This window comes from Aphidius gifuensis, linkage group LG3 (genome assembly GCF_014905175.1).
Source record: "Aphidius gifuensis isolate YNYX2018 linkage group LG3, ASM1490517v1, whole genome shotgun sequence".
NCBI classification, from domain to species: domain Eukaryota; kingdom Metazoa; phylum Arthropoda; class Insecta; order Hymenoptera; family Braconidae; genus Aphidius; species Aphidius gifuensis.
In genome coordinates this window covers 20,150,284-20,168,712 of record NC_057790.1, presented here as the reverse complement: position 1 = coordinate 20,168,712, position 18,429 = coordinate 20,150,284, and the positions used below count along the sequence as shown (strand labels likewise).

Below are 18,429 nucleotides of genomic sequence, written 5' to 3'. Positions count from 1 at the left end.
TTTTTTTTTTTTTTTTTTTTTAATTAAGATGTTTTTTTTTTTTTCTTCAGTGCTTGGTTAAATAACTGGTACGACAATTTTGCTTTTTATTATTGTTACAATTATTGTATAAAATTTAAATAATTGGGAAATAAATGAATTTTGTTTTTGCAAATAGAAATTATAGTTTAGATATTATTGATTTAATTTTACAATATTATATTTATATTATAACTTAATATTAATATTTTAAAAAATTATTATAATTATTTTATTTTTATATTATAGATTTGATTTTTAAAAAATTACAGCACCCATTTTTCGTTTTTTTTTTTTTTTATCATATTGCATTGGAAAATCTTTTTAAGGAATGTTATATTCGGTCGACTAAAATATTTTTTGGAAGACAATTTTTAATTTTTAAATTCACTTTTTAGATATGTTGCTTATTATCATCAAAAAAATAATTATAAATCTCACCGTGGTATAAATAATAGCGGTGCATTTTTTATATAAAAAAATATTTTGAAAACAAAAAAAAATATATTCTTTTGATTATTACATATTTCACTGGTTTTTATTTATATATAAAATTTTTTTTTTTTCATTTATTTATCACCATTGTTTATATAAACATATTTTTTTTTTGATAATTATTTTTTCCATTTTTTTATTTAAAAATCTTTCTGGGTAAAAATATAACCACTAGTCGACTAGATTACTATATATCTGTCATATAAATTTAATAATAATGATAAAATTTCAAATTAAATAAACTAGCAAAAAAAATAATAATAATAATATTAAAAAAATGATTATTAAAAGTGAAAAAATAACGGTAAAATTTTTAGTAAAAAATATTTTTGGAGTCAATCTTTGGAGGTCGGTTGGTGATGATTCAGATATACTTTTTTTAAATATAAAAATTCCTTTTTTTTTCTTCTTTTTTCTTATGAATAAAACTTATATACCTACGAATGAATAGATAAAAATGTAAATTTCTTTTGTAAGATAATTTGTTTTTTTTCTTTTTTTAAATAAAAGAAAAAGAAAAAAAATATTTGAATAAATTATTCAATTATTTTTTTTGATGATTGATTGACTGTTGTTGTTTGGCTGATATTTTCACGTTTTCGTCTTGATACACGACGACCAACATGTAGCACAACGTCACCACATTTAATTGATTTAAATTCAGCAATTGCCTCGGCGTGTGTCATACCGTGCAGAGGTTTGGAATTTATTGACAATATTTCATCACCTAAAAATTTTAAATAAAATATTAATAAATAGATAAATATGGAAAAAAAAAAATAATAATAAAATATTACAATTACCTTCTTTAAGAGTACCCAAATCAGCAGCTTGTCCATTTGGAAATACAGTTTTAACATAAATTCCCATATTACCTCTTGGACTATCAGTACCACCAACAATACTAAAACCAAGTCCTTTATGTCCAGGACCTTTTGAAAATCTTGATGTTAAAATTGTAAATGATGCACCACCTTTACCAGGTCTTGGTAATGTACAAAATCTTGATTCTTCTTCATTTATTTCTTGTATATCTTCAAGTTCTGAATCTGAATTTAAACCTTCATCTGTATCTTGTTGTTGATGATGTTGATGTTGATATTGTTGATGCTGTTGTTGATGTCCTTGCCAATTTTTTATATTAACACCAGATGTACCAGATATATTTGCAATACTTTTACTATTAAATTTTCTATTTGTTATTTTTTTATTTGGACTATTATTATCTGTTCCTAAACTTGATGGTCCTTGTTCATTTTTAGACAAATAAATATTTGTATTACTATTATTATTATTATTACTATTATAATTTTTAACATTACCACCAACAATAAAATCAGTACTTTTTTTTTTTGGACTTATTCTTGGTATATGAATTTCTTCATTTGATTTATCATCATCATCATCATCATCATCGTCATCATCATAATATATTTTTTTATTATTAAATATTATATTTTCATATGAATTATTATATTTTTGATTTTTCATAACACATGTTTCACTGTTTGAATATACAATTGATTTTTTTTGTTTATGAAAACGCATATTTTCATATGAATTATTATCACGATGTTCAGAATTACTTCTTCTCAATGTATCACCATGATATTTATTACTATTATTATTATCATTAAATATATCAGTATCATATGAATAACTCATTTTATCATGATATTTATGTTTTATTGTTTTTGTTGTTTTTTTATCATTTAATTTTTTTGTTTTATCATCATTATTATCATGATAATTATAAATAGGTAATGATTTTAAATCATTATTTAATGATTCATTACTTTTATTTAATGTTACTGTTGATAATGGACTTGGTACATAAAAATTTGATACATTTTCTGTTGGTGTAAATACTTCAGTTACACTTAATGCCTTTCTCTTACGAATTCCTGCATTTATTTTGCTTAGTTTTGTTCTTAATGCATTTTGTATGTCGGCAATACCTTTGCTTGTTCCTTGAAGAAAAAAAAAAAACCAAATAAATATAAACAAAATAATTTATATATTTAAATATATATATTTTAAATTTTAATTTACCTGGTAAACGAAGTGATGATGTTTGTAATAATTTCTTTGGTGATGTTTTATCACGTGATGTTTTTGGTGCTGGTGATGCATCTCTACTTGTTGGTGTTGATCTAACACCATGTATAACAGCTCTTGTTTGTCCACCCTGTATCAATGATTCTTCTTGTGGTTCTGTTGTTTCTTGTACAGAACATCTTCTTCTTAATTTTCTCCATCGTTGACTTATACTTTTATTCCATAGATTTAAATCTGTAATTAATTTATTTTATTTTAATACAATAAAAACATTCATTTTATAAATGTATTATATAAATAAATTTTTCAACTTTTATTACAATTTATAATAGTATCCATGTCAATAAATCAGTTTAGAATATTTTCTTTTGTCTTTTTTTTATTTTCAAATTGAATGATTAATTTTTAAAAATACACATACAGGGTCACTTTGTTGGGTCAAGGAATTAAATTATGTTAATGATTGTTTATTAATTCATTTTGAATTTATGTTATATATATTTTTAAAAAATTAAATATTTAGATGATGATGATGATAAAAAAAAAATAAAAAATGCCAACACCCTCGTAAAAAAACGTTCCATTATTCAGCAATGTTTCGGGCATCATAGACTTTCACTTTTTATATACACTATCATACCGGACATGCTGCTAGTAGAAAAAAATAAATAATAATAACAACAACAAATTTCTATCGTCTTCCACTCTATTTATTTTAAGAAATTAATATCATCCTGGAGTAATCGAAATCACAGAAATATAGAAAAAAAAAAAAAAACACACTAATAAATTTTTTTCTACATTATATTTAATAATCACAGTACAAATTTTGATAATTTATAAGTATTTGGTTCAACAACCATTTGCAATTCAAGACGAAATAATTGAAAGTAAAAATAAAAAAAGCCCAAGATATAAGCAAGCATAATTATCAACAATTTTATAATTACGCAAATGAAATTTATTTCAATAAAAAAAAAAAATATATAAAATTATATATTGTGAAAAATAATATATTAGATAAGAGAGAGAAAGAGGAGGAGGGAGGAATGAAATTAAATAAATAATAATAGTAAACTAATAATAAAAATTAAAAAATAAAAAATTAGTGAACGATACGGTATGCGATCGCGATGAGAACTGAAGGAAGAACGCGTTGTCGTTTACTTGGTGGCTTCACTTACACACATATTATAATCATATGTATAATATTACTTTGCATGTGTTACTTGGGGGCATATTGTGTTAATGTATATGTGTATTTATTCATGTGTATAAATACATTTGGGCCTTGCCTATACAGTCACACATTACATCGGTTTCGAGGGGAAATAAAAAAGAATTAAAAAAAAAATCATAAAAATGAAGAAAAAAAAAGTAAAAAAACCATTACTATGTTAGAAAAAATAAAATAGTCGTATATGTATATATGCACGTGCGACTTTTCTGTTAGTTGAATATGCATTTAAATTTTTTTTTACGTTTCAAGTTAACAATACCCTTTGGCACACCTTGATCCTACTGATGATCAAGCCACACGACCTCGGGTGACAATTTTTTTTACTTTATTTTACTTTGATTTTTTTTTTTCCTTTTGAGTAATACTATTTTTATAAAAACTACATATTTCTTTTATTGTTATTTGACAGAATAATAATAATATTATTTATTTAAATAAATAAATAAATAGATTATTGACCTTGTCGCGGATAGACGCATGAGTTAACTTTTTTTTTTTTTTTTTCGAATTTTATTTACTGTCTACTGATAAAACATACAAAGGTATCTTTATTTGATCATTATAATTTTTTTTTATATGGATAATGAATGATTGTAAAGAGAAGAAATTTTAAATATCAAATTGGAGTAAATAAAATTTAAAAAACTTCACAAATTGGAGTAAAAAAAAATTTAAAAAGTTTTATGATGAACCCATACTTTGTTTTGAATGCAAAAAAAAAAAAAATATGATACAATCAAAGAAATGTTATAATTACTTTCCTTTCTTTTATAAAAAAAAAAAACAGTATTAATTTAAAATAAAAAAAAAAAAAAACCTTGTATTACATATAAATAGTTTATTACTGTCAAGTTCATTCACACACTTTTTATGTGAATTTAAAAAAAAGGCATTTAGCAAAATATCCCATCAAGATGAATAATATTTTATAATCAATCTTAATTCCATAAAGGAATAATATTAATTTTTTAAACATAAAAAAAAAAAAAAAATTAACTCGTTCAATTAAATTCATCATAGCGGTTTCTTTGTTTTTAAAATTCACATGCGGTATATATTCTGTAAATAGGGGCACGTGTTTGTATATATATATACATATATACAGTTTATTATTTATTATTATATTTATTTTAATTTTTATTATTTTTAATTTATACAGATAGACTGTACATTATATATTGTGGTGTGTATTGTGTTCTTGTGCCCTTCATTTAAACAGCCGTTAATTGCCCCAATGGTTATAATATTATTGTTATGTTTATGAGGGAACATGTACATGTTATAAAGAGACTGACGGATTTCTTTACTAAGTTGGATGAATATTATGTGTGTTTGCGATTTAGCCGGCTGTTTTTTCCCCCGTTATCCATGTTTTTTTTTTTTTAAACCAATTCAAACTATATGGACACACGTCACAATCGTCTGTCTGACTGTGTCTTTTTTTTTTTTTTTTGATTTCATTATAACCCCCCTCGTGTTGACCCACTGTACCCTCTTTGAATGCTTTATATATGAACATGATTAACATTATTCGATAAATACATAATTCAATGAATAATCATATATATAATTTTATTAATTGTAGAAAAATAAAGAAATAAATTTAAAATTTGAAAAAAAATGATTTTAGTTGATTTGAAAATTAATTAATTGAATTTTTAAATAAATATACTCAATTATAAAAATATTTTTTGTTATTTCGAAATTATTTTAGTTGTTAAATTAATTATAATATGTAACAGTGTAATAATATAATTAAAATATGAAAAATAAAAGAAAGTTATTATTTTTCGACATTTAAATCTAAAACAAGTATTGAAATTAAAAAAAAAAATAATATATAATAATTATTTAAATTTTAATCAAGATTATTTAATTATCAACTTTTAAACATGACATTAACAAAAAAAATAATCAAAACATTAATAAAGTTCATGATCAAATAACAAAAAAAAAAAAAAAAAAATGAAAATAATTTAAAATTCGAATGAAATTATTTAAATTACAAATTTATTTCAAAATGTAAATAAAAAACTTATTCATTTTTTAATTTTTAATGAGTAAAAAGAAGCATTCAAAATTTAAATTTCACCTTCAAATTTTTTTTTTTTTTAAAACAACAATATTTTGTTATTTAAACAAATGAAAATAAAATAAAAATACCTCAGTCATCTTTAAATGCGTATAATTAAATGAATCAACAATCTTAATTCCATATAAAACTTCCAAATTATTATATTAAATATATTTAAATAAATAAAAAAAATATATAAATAAATAAAATACCATAGTCAAGTTGAGAACAACTTGCATAATTGGATTCAACGATGCGTACCGAGTGGCCTCAGTCCATTGTGTAAGTTATATACATATTTATTCACATACAGTTAGCCGATTATAATATCCTATCCTCATAGACAACACAACAATAAGTTTAAAATCATCAACAATTCAATCACAACGATACTTTAAAATATTGTATGTATACTTTATAAAAACCTCAATGTACTTGAGACAACCCACCGCAAGTGAAGATAACAAAACGACACACCAGTATTATATTAAATATCAAAAAAAAAATAATAAAATATAGAAAAAAAAATCAAGTTTAACTTGGATATATTATGATGATCTCGATGCAATGATCTCTAGACACGTCAGCACTCTTGTCAGTTGAAATTTGAGATGAAAAAATGAAAAAAAAATATGTTATTCCTTTTTTTTTACCATATTTTTTTTGAACTGATAGGATCATTATATTTTTTTTAGTGGGCGTTGCTCTCATCATTAAATGATCCCGCATGTGACTAATACCCATGAGTGTGGGTTTTAAAAAAAAAAAAAATATTAAAAATCCAACATTTACGAAAATGACCCTAAAAATAAATTTGCTCATTTTTTTTTTGTTTTCTCTTTATTATTATTTTAAATTAATTTAATAACTATTTTTTTAATTTGTTATTTATATTGAAAAATGAGTATTAAATATAATTTTTTATTTTTTAAATTCTCTTGCATCTGGAACAGATAATACTGATGCACTATTTATATTTTTTTTTTATGTTTCGATAACCACTCAGTTTTATTTTACAAATCGAGTATGATAAGCTGGCGCCCTTGGGGTGACTGTATGTCTGAATGCTTTTGCTCACTTTTAACTATTGTGGTTAAATGATAAATGAAATATATATATTTTTTATCAAAACCCGGATGTTTTTTTTCACATACCAAATAATAACAAAAAAAAATATCAAATAATAAAGATAATATTAATTTTTTAAATATAAAATTTTATATTTTACAATAAAAAAAAAAAATACTTTTAAATTATTAATCACATTTTTTTCACGCTCTATATATCAAACGACAAATTAAAAATAAATTAAAATTAAATTCATATATATAAAAAGAAAATTATGTAATAAAAAAAAAAAAAAAAATCAAGTGTGACAATGTCAATAAACTCACAAGGCAAGTCATTGACCTTTAAACATCAATAAAATAATATAAAATTAATATAAAAATTAATTTACAAAAATAATTATTACCTTTTGTTTCACAAACATCACATAAAACCATTTCCAGCTTATTTTTTCAAATTTTTCAAATAACCATATTTACTTGAGTTTTTTTTAGAATTTTTTCTTTTTAAAAATAAGATCAAAGTTAATTTTTTAAATATATAATTAAAAGTGTATATATTTAAAAAAAAAAAAATGATTATTTTAAAAAATGTGTAAACTGTTTGACAGCAATGTACGTACTGAATGCCGGTTTTTATATATTCCTCAAACAATCCGGCATATGGGCGACATCGGGCCACGCATTTATAAAATGTATGTGTATTTAGATATAGAATTTATATATATATCCAAGAGGGGACATATTCAGTGTGTTGGTTTTATAGTACTCTATATAACACACTAATACAGAGGGGGGAAAAGCAATAAATTTAATAAAAAAAAAAATAAATAAAATAAAGATGGATCAATATTCTCATCGTATGAGCTAAGCGCAAACGTAGTATCCTGTTAAACCAAAAAAGGACACTCTTTATTTTGACACTGAAAATTTTTTAAATGTCCTTGACTTGACCTTTCACTTATCAATTTAAAAATATTAATAATTTTTTTTTTTTTAAATCATTAATTTTATGTTTAAATAATTTTTAATAATAATTTTTAAATTTTTAATTTATTTAATGATATTATTATAAATTGTTTTTTATTTTTTAATATTATAATTAAATAATAAAAAAAATTGTACAAAACTGACCTTTTTTTTGTTCTTCATTATCTGAATCAACCTCTCGTATTGTTAATTTATTACTAAGATCATTTTTTAATTGTTCCAATTGTCTATCACTTTCTTTAATCAAACCATCAAGTATATCTGGTCTATGTATAATATTATATTTTTTATCTTTATTATTATTATCATGATGAGTATTATTGATATTATCATTATCAATAACATTATATTTTTTTTCATCAATATTTATTTTACTATTTTTACGTTTTCTAATTGGTGCACGTGGTGATATATCATTATTTATTATAATATTATTATTATCATTATTATCAATGATTATTTTATCATTTGAAATATCAAATTTATTTGTTTTTATAATATTTTTTGTTGATATATGATGATTTTTATGTTGAGCATCATTTTGTAATATTGATTGTTTAATATCTGTTTTATTTGTTTTAATATTTCTCAATCGTTCAAGATCATGTAAATTAGCAAGCATTGAATTTGTTGATGTACGAATTGGATTTTTCATATTTAATAATTTATCAATTGAATTTATTGTTGTTGTTGGTGATGGTGTTGTTGTTGGTGTTTGTACAGTTGCACGTATTTCATTGATATTTCTTAATTTTGGTGGAGCAATTTTTTTTGTAACTGGACGTGATGAATGACTTGTACATGTTAATTTTGTTTGTGATAATAATTTATCATAATTATGTGATTCTTGTCTACTTGTTCTTAATGGTGACATTCGAACCAATCTTGGTGCATCATGTGGATCGTCAGTTTGCAAATGACCACGATAAACCATTTTCTTTTTTTTCTTATTTTTATTTATCTCTGATAATATAATAATAAAATAATTTTATTATACTAAATTATAATATTGATAAATGTTGTCTTATGTAATATTTTTAAAAACCGTGTACTTTCGAGCGAATCTCTATTTTTTAAATGAAAAAAAAATATATATATAATAATGATGATAATATATAGAAATTTTCTATACGATGCATAAGATTGATAAGTATTTCGCTTTCACTACACGTTTGAAAAGTCACGATTTGTCTGATTTAAATTACATATTCAATTCTACACCTTTGCAACACTTTTTTTTTTTTTTTTTATTTTATAGAAAAATAAGTTTACAATTGATTTACTGAGACTAACATGTTCATGGAAAATATAAAAATATATAACTGAATAAATTTAAAATGAAAAAAATAAATTAATATTATATTAAAAAATTTTTTTTAAACTTTAAAATTACAACTAAAAGTTCACCCGATTTAAATAACTATTATATTAAATTCTAACATCTATTGCAACACTTTTAAAAAAAATAAAAAACAAATTTACAATTGTTTCAACGAAACTAACATGTTTTTTTTTTTTTTGTTGTTTAAAATAAAAGAGAGAAGGTTGATACACAACGTGGGTTGATGATTTTATTGCGTAGGTTTGTCTTAACCAATGATGATTTTTTGTAATTGTTATTACGAAATAATATGTCGTCATGTATCAATTAACTAATAAATATAATAAAAAAATATATTATTAACAACAATAAATCTAAAAAAAAAAAAAAACTTACCAAATTATATTAATTGTGTTTCTTAAAATATTAACAACAATTATTATATAAAATAAATTTCTCAAATATTTATAAATCCAATTTTGATAATTAACAATTGACAATATTATATTGAGATAAATTATTGTCGAGGTCAGTAACTTTAGTAATCATTTCATCAAAACAACACAAAATAAAAGCAAAAAAAAAAAAAAAAAAAACCAACTTGAAAAAATAATGTCAATCAAAAGTGTTATTAATATATATATTTGTTTAAGCTGGTTGAGTGTCTACTAGTCAACTGGTTAAAACGCAATCGTTGGATGTTTGTGGTGCTTATACACCTCTTCTTTTTCCATCAGGCATCATATGCCTCTCGACAGTAATACAAGTAGTTACTACATGGTGGGGTAATGTAATAACGCCTCTCTTCATAAATATCCCTCCCAACAATAACAACATAATCAAATACTCATAATATTATTCACTTTTTTAATAATTAACATATTATTTTTATCATCCAAATTTTTTTTTTTTGGAAATAAATTCATTATAACTTTTAAATTTGTCCTTATAAATTAACAGTCTAATATCTATGCTCGGCTTATATGCAAATTTTAAATAAATATCTATAAATATATTCATCAAATTTTAAATAGTGTCATTGCTCATTGCACACACCCACAAATATTTAAAAATTATTTCTTAATATTTTTTTTTTTTAATTTATAAAAAGTCATTCATCGTGGGCCACCACCACACCTTATATTTAATCATCAACCTTTCTAATTGTTCTTAGAAATAATATATTATTGATCATTGTTTTGACTTTATTTATCAATGAAAAAAAAAATATATATTTGTAAAAATTAACTTTCACTATTGTTTTGTATTTTATTATTTTTTAAAAAATATTACAAAAAACGTAACGCATATATTTTCGAAAAAAAAAATTTCCCTTCACTGTTATATTTTTTTGAATATTAAGTATCGATAATTTATATAATTTTTTTATAGCATGCAAATTGTTTATAGCGGTACTTGTTGATAAACGACATGTGGGAGGAGTTTAGACAGGTTTAGAGACCGTTTAGCCAAGGTCGATTGCTGGTTGCAGTTTTTTTTTTTTTTTTTTAATATAAACACGAATGATCACGATACCATTTAAGGTGATCATTGAAAACTTCATCGAATATTTTTTATTGATGAAATTATTTAATGTTTTTATATCTGTTTTTTTTTTTTGTTTTGATAAATTGTTGGGTATTGGGATTATGAGATATTGAATAAGCAACAATTGATACGTGAGCTGGCAGGATAATTAGACCTGATGGAAGGCACCGAAGGTCGCTTCCGGTTAAAAAGGATGTTGAGTCGAGCGTGCTCAACCATATCCGGCAATAAGGTGCACTGAACCCCCTTCCCACCCCCCGTGAATTTATATATATATATAAATAAATCACCGTTTGATTACAAAAAGAAAGCAATGGGTTGAAAATTATTATAAATTTTCTTTAGTTAAAAATTAAAAAAAAGCTTCAAGAAAATTTGAAGCTATTCAATTATTGATTTAATTATTTATAAATTAAGTAACTATAATTATTAATATTATAAATAATAAAATAATATTAATACAAATATACAAAGTATTTTATTGCATGTTGAGTTTTTTTCATCATGCAAATTCTAGTAGTAATATCTACGAACAAGTTTAAACTGACATACAGAGTTATCTATATCAGGGTAAAGTAACAAAGTGCGATGTTCATAGATATTAAAATTTAAAACACATTTGCAGACTAGAAATTAAAGATAATAATCTGTAAAGAAAAAAAAAAAATAATATTGTACAGCCTTGTTATTATCATCATGTGTAATTTAAAAAATATATAAAATACATGAGGAGTGGTGTTACTGGGAGGGGTAAGAACATTAAAAAAAAAATATAAAAAATGCAAAACTTATGCAGTCAGCGCGATCCATGCGGTAAATGCATCAGCGCGTGCATTTTTTTTTTTTTTTTTTTTCTTACAAGTTAATTTACAAATTGTCTCGATAAATTTTAATAAAATTTTGAAACGAATTAGTTCAATTTGTATATATCAATGGCATATACTAAATATATTTTTAAATTATTTAAAGCTTTTTTTAAATTTCAATCATACACAAAATTATTTATTGTATAATTTTTTTTTTTTTTTTTATTAACATTTAACTAACATTCATAAAATTATTTCTAAATAATGTATTTGATGTTTTATCAAATATTTTTTTACGATATAATTTTTTTTTAACAAAAAATTTATTATAATTTTTATATGATAATTCAATGATTAATATTAACAATGAAATTAAAACTCCAATAATTACAACAATGAGAATTGGAGTAATACCAGAAAAACTAACTTCATTGTGATCCTTATTTGGTGGATTTGATTTTATAAAATATTTCTGTTTCAAACGGTTCAACATACCGTTGTCTCGGAATCGTTGAATACTAAAAGAAAAAAAGCAAAATAATTATAGAGAATAATTGCATTCAGTTATAATTGCATGATTTAATTATAAAATATAATTTAAAAAATTTTCTATCAAATACATATTGATATTATAATATCAAATTGTAAAATCTTGTTGATCATTTAACGCTTGTTTCATTTAAAGAAAGTATTTTCTTTGAAATTAATTATTACTTTTACTTGCAATTAATAATATTATAAAAATTTGTCTTACTGATAATTAATAAGCCTTGTAAATTCACTACCACGTGGTAAAGTCATTGCAAGACTTTCAATTCTTCCTGTATCAATACTGACAAGATCACATGACATATTTATATTTTGAGCTTGTTTTAATGCATCACTAACATAAAATACAACTTTTTTTTCACAAACTTGTTCAAATGCTTGATTAACTGATGTCGGTAATAAATGCAATGGTCTCATCAATTTAAACATTTTCTTTAATATCACATCATCTGATTCCTGAAAGAAAAAAAAAAGCACAATCACTATCTATTCTTTCCAATTATAATAACATATATAATTTTATTATTATTTTATTTTTACTGCATATAAATCGAAATCTGCACTATCCTTAAGCACAATTAATTTCCAAGTTTTTTGATCGGCAAATTCTTCAATATTATTAAATGGCAAATTTTTACTTGATGTTGCTAAATTACTAATTAATGAAGCTGAATAAGCTGCTGATACAACAATTGCTGTTAAAAAAATTGAAACAAGAGCAACTCTCAATGATGCCTCGTTTGGAAATTCTAAAAAAAAAAAAAAACATAATAATATTAATTTTATACTTTTAATAAATAAATACATTTATTTTTTCATACCGTATAATCCTTGTTGACAAAATATACCCCAAACATCAAGAAAATTATCAACAAAAAGAGACAAAATTGTGCCTTGACCATAATTAAATTTTATCAGTGTCAATAGAATTGGAGTTGTTATAATGATTCCTAAAATTGTTGCCCATGTAATAGTATCAAATGACTGGGGAAAAAAAAAAATATTTATTGTTTAATTGTTATCAATTAATCTTGATGAAATTTATTGGGATAAAACAAACCTGAAAATAACCAAACCAATTAACATCAGCACCATCCTGTAATTTTAAATATAGCTTTGATTTAGCTGTTATCAATGGAAGTGTAAAATCAACAACATCAAGACGTCTACTTGTTATTGTTAATGCTGCAACACCAATATCAGCCTCATTTTTAGATAATTTACGCATTAAACCAGACCATTTTTTTTTATCATCTAATCTTCCATATGATTTCATGATAATTAGCTCAGCCATTGTAAAATTAATTGATCTTTTTAATTCAGTTAATATTTCACCAAAAAAACCACGAAAATTACCATCAACTTGATTAAAAAATACTGGATCCTATTAATAATTGAATGAATGAATAAATAAATATTTATAAATTAAAATAAAAAATATATATTACCGCAACAGTTGCAACACGAACAGCACGTTTCATAACTCTATATCTTCTATAAAATAATGAATTATTATGTACCCATTGCATTTTACCATCAACAATATGACTAACTGGAAATACTTTAATTGTTCGACCATCTTGTGACCACCATTCATCGGTATTATTATAATCACAACAAAATACAACAAATTCAGTATCATATTTTAAATTAAAATCATTTAAATTTGGTTCTTTACATTTTTTACATATATCATTATCATAAGCTGAAAATATAACAACCCAAATTGGATAACTCATTGTTAATGTATTTGTTAAATTTTTAAATTCATTCCAATCATTTATTGTACCAATAAATACAACAATCATTGGACGTAATATTTTTTTATGATAAAATAATAATTGTTTTTCAATTTGATTAAATTTAATAACAACATTTGTTATTTTATTTTTTGATAAATTTTTACATATTTTATGCATCAATGTCAATTGATTAAAACCTAATTTAAAACAAAAAATTTTTAATCATTTAAAATATGATTTTTATGATATTTTTTTACCTCGAAAATTAACTGATGTTGTAAATATTATTCCTGATGTTCCATAACGACTATGAATTTCAGATAATGCATATCCATATAAATCAAATGACGTGTTTGATGAATCACATTTAGATATCAATAAAAATATTAAAAATATTCCAATCAAAATATTTGTAATTTTCATATTATTTGTAAATTTAAATGAGCTTGTTGTTAATGTGTTGAAGTCAATTTTTGAAGTAGTACTGAAGTGGTCTTTGTAAAATAAAAATATAAAAAAAAAAAAAGCTCGTTGTCACATTGATTTATCAAGTTGAATCTTGATGTAGTCATGTTGATAGTAACATGTGTTATATTATGCTCATATTGGCGAACATTTATGTAAGTTTATTTATTTTTTATATTTATTAAAAAATTGCTGATTCATCAGAAACATGAAAAAAATATATAAATGTATTTAGTAGTATCCTGTGTTTGTATGAATTTTTTTTTCATTTTTTTTGTTTGAATGATGTGTGAGATTTTTATCATCAATATATTTACCTATCTGATGTGTAATTTTTTTCATTTTTTCAACAATTTTTTATCACACAATTGACAGAATTCTCATAGTTTTATTTTTAAATGCTAGATCGTTAATATTTTATCATAACAATGAATCTCAAGAAACTATTTAAAAAAAAAAAAAAAATTATAAATTTATATTTTACAAAGGAAAAGCAATTACAAGCAAACCTGCAATTAAAATTGTGGATAAATCGAGTTAACTGTTGATGAAATTTTATTTTAAAAGACAAATTTTCTTTGATAAACTTATTTATTAATTAAATATTGTTAACATAAAAAAAAGTATTTAAATTATACTTAATATAAACACAAAAATAATTATCATCATGCTACAATTAAAAAATCAATTGCAAATATTATGCAAATATTAATAATGACACAGCATTATTTGAGGATATTCAATAGATTATCCATCCACAAATGTGTATTATATTAATACGTCAATAAATTGCTTAAATTAAAAACTTGTATAACTTTCTCGACATCCCCAGTTATATAATAAGCCTAAAAAAAAAAAATTTAATTTTCCAAATAAATATATTATGACTCAGCGGATGTTAATTGTATATTGATAAAAAAATTGACCTTGATTATTATTTTTTAATCAATGCTAATTATAGTTATCAAAATTTATCATTAGCCATATTGTCATTAAATAAAAATAATTATTTCCTTGGTCCTTATCAATTGGCAAATATGATGCAATATTTTTGTGTTTGTGTAATTAAAGCTGGTGGCCAATCACCCTGTTAGATGATTCATAAAAATCGATGATGCATCATGTAAACATTCTAGAATAAACATAAACATGCGTGGACGAATCAACGAACCTGACCAAGTCACATTTATTTTTATTATCATTTATTTTTTTTTTTTCTCTCTCTCTCTCTTGAATAATATTGAGAGAGTCACTCAACAAGACAAGTCACATGACACAATTTCCAATTTTTGCCCATCATCATATCAAAATGGCGTTCAACTAGGTCTCAGTAATAATTATCTACAAAATTATTTAAACAACATTAATATATTTTAATAAAATAATAATTATTTAATCAATATTATTTATGTCAAATACTAGCCTACAAAATTTTCTTATTTATATTTAATCAGCTCACAGCTGTCATTCTGTCAAAATATTATTATATTTATATAGCGAAACTAGCGCCATTGTTATTTAGCGGTGTTTTTTATTTTTTTTTAAACTCTGCGTTTGCGCAATATAAATATTTTCGAGTCATCGATTATTGTTTTTTTTTTTTCCTCCTCACTTTTCATTAAATTTTATTGCGCCACATATAAAAAGAGCATACAAGAAAGTGCCAGAATCATTCCTTGATAATTATCATTCATTGAAAGTTGTCGAATTATTAAAAATATTTAATTACAAATATTAAAAGTATATAAAGAAAAATATTTTGACATTTTGTGACATTAAATCCAGCTGGATTTTAAAGAAGAAAAAAAATTCTAAAATTAAATTATATAAAAAGTATATAATTTAATTTAGAAAATGACGTCGTTAGTCAATTTTAAAGTCTATCTAATAAATCAGGAAGATCCTGATAAACAAGAAATTCGTCGTTTTGGTGTTGATCAAGATGTTGTCACTAATTTTCTGTATTTACGTGAAAAAATTTTAAGTGTATTTCCAACACTTCGTGGCAGACATTTTACAATTTCATGGAGAGGTAAAAAAAAAAAAAAATTTATAATCCTTTTTTCTTGCATCATAATTTGCAAATATTTTTTTTTAATTTTTATTCCTTTGTTCATGCAAATTATACTAATGATCCTTTATTTGTGTTATTTTTTTTCCACAATTATCACTTTTTAAAAATTTAATTTTATAATAAATCATTTATGTTAATATGAGATTGTTTAGAAATAATTTTCGAAATAATAATTTTTTGTTTATTTAATATTTTCAGATGAAGATAAAGATGACATTGTTATTTCTAGTGATGAAGAATGGGGTATTGCACTGGGTGAAACAGCTGATGATTTGGTACGTAAATTATACGTATTTGTATACTCTGAATATCCAAAAGATTATATAAATCCATCAAGAGGAACATCAGGTGTTATTCATGATGGCGTAGTTTGTGATGGTTGTGAAAAGCAAATTCAAGGTTTTCGTTATAAATGTTTACAATGTCCAGATTTTGATTTATGTGCAAATTGTGATGCTCGTGGTATACATGAAGATCATTGTATGCTACGTTTAATTGCACCAGCACAATGGAAACCACATTGGGGACGTAGAATTGCTGGTCTTATGAATCGTTCAATGCGTAAAGCATCAAATGCTGCTGATGATGATAAAGAATTAAAATGTCCATTTACAAGAGTTAATTCATGCAAAGAAGATCGTCGTGATAAAGAACATTGTCGTAATAAAGATAATCATCATGGTGGTAATGGTAAAGATAAAGATAAACAACATTATGGAAAACAACATAAACGTCGTTGTAATGATAATAATGGTGTATCATGGACAAATACACTTGCAAGTTATTTAAATGATTGGGCAAATGTACCAGGTGAATGTCCAAGTATGGAGAAAATTCATCAAGATATGGCTAAACAAGCTGCTACTGCTGCAAGTACTGCTGCTAGTTCTGCAAGTGCTGCAAGTGCTGGTGCTGCCGCTGGTGCTGCTGCTGCTGTTGCTGATTTAACTGGTACAATACCAAAAAAAAATACAACTGAAGAACCATCAGTTAAAATACCAAAAACTAAATCAACTGATGATGAGCAAAAATCTAATGATACAGCTTCAAAAGATGATAAACAAAAAAGTGAAAAAAAAAATCCAATGGATCCATATATGGAATTATTAAAAATGGTTGGTGAAAATTTTACACCATTTATTGAAACATTTGTTAATCCACAACCACAAGTTAGTGGTGGAATGTCTCATATACAAAAAGCTGCTGCTGATGCTGCTGCTGCTGCTGTTGCAAGTCATTTTAATGCTCAGCCAAATCCATATGGATTTAAACTCATGAATCCAAAATCAAAAGATACTGAAACAACAAAAAAAACAGATCCAATAACTACTAAAGTTACTGAAAATATAACACCAATGGATACTGATCAAAATAACAATGCAAGTGTTGAAACACCTGGAGCTGATAAATCAAGTGATAATGAAGATTGGACAATCATTGGAGCAAATGCAAATCCATCAACTGTTGATGTTGATACTAGCAAGGTAATAAAATCAATAATTTATTAATTTTTTATTTAAAATAATCTTGTTAGTTATTTTAATTTTTGATGAATGATTTTAGGCAATTCCATTACCTTACAAATTAGCTGAAGAAAAAGCTTCAACATCAACTGGATTATATCCAAAATTACCACATATTGAAAAAGTACAAGAAGCCAAGGAGACAATTATTTATCATTCAGATAAAAAAATACAACAGTCTATTGAAACAATGATGGAAATGGGATTTACAAATGAAGGAGGATGGTTAACAAATTTACTTGTTTCAAAAGATGGTGATATTGCTAGTGCACTTGATACACTAAGCCCAGTTCGTCGTTAAATATTATTATAAAAAAAACAATAATTGATATTTATATAATGTATCAATCTATATAAACTTTATCTCACATATATGTCCTGCATTCCACTTGTCCAATTTAAAAAAAATGAATATATAATCATTTGTCTTGGTAGAGGGTAAATTAAATATTTAAAATG

General features: G+C 23.4%; 3 protein-coding genes across 3 annotated transcripts; 1 reads left to right on the top strand and 2 right to left on the bottom strand.

The window, feature by feature from the left end:
• Positions 1 to 22: 22 nt before the first annotated feature.
• On the bottom strand, positions 23 to 9,963 carry LOC122852624 (homeobox protein 13-like). The gene is made up of 5 exons (XM_044152521.1): positions 9,660 to 9,963; positions 8,087 to 8,905; positions 2,566 to 2,805; positions 1,317 to 2,483; positions 23 to 1,240 (listed from the first exon to the last, which is right to left on the bottom strand). The coding sequence occupies exons 2-5, from the start codon at positions 8,874 to 8,876 to the stop codon at positions 1,050 to 1,052; spliced, it is 2,388 nt and encodes a 795-aa protein (XP_044008456.1). The 5' UTR covers positions 8,877 to 8,905; positions 9,660 to 9,963; the 3' UTR covers positions 23 to 1,049.
• A 1,988-nt stretch (positions 9,964 to 11,951) lies between these two features.
• LOC122851019 (probable glutamate receptor) lies at positions 11,952 to 13,905 on the bottom strand (the record flags this gene model as incomplete). The annotated part of the gene is made up of 6 exons (XM_044150067.1): positions 13,615 to 13,905; positions 13,227 to 13,550; positions 12,988 to 13,150; positions 12,707 to 12,915; positions 12,372 to 12,622; positions 11,952 to 12,135 (listed from the first exon to the last, which is right to left on the bottom strand). Coding segments are annotated over exons 1-6 (1,422 nt in total), but the record flags the coding sequence as incomplete, so codon positions are not given.
• Positions 13,906 to 15,617: 1,712 nt separating this feature from the next.
• On the top strand, positions 15,618 to 18,407 carry LOC122852621 (sequestosome-1). Its single transcript, XM_044152519.1, has 3 exons — positions 15,618 to 16,405; positions 16,646 to 17,931; positions 18,011 to 18,407. Exons 1-3 carry the CDS (start codon positions 16,228 to 16,230, stop codon positions 18,269 to 18,271), a joined length of 1,725 nt encoding a protein of 574 aa, XP_044008454.1. The 5' UTR covers positions 15,618 to 16,227; the 3' UTR covers positions 18,272 to 18,407.
• Positions 18,408 to 18,429: the final 22 nt, after the last annotated feature.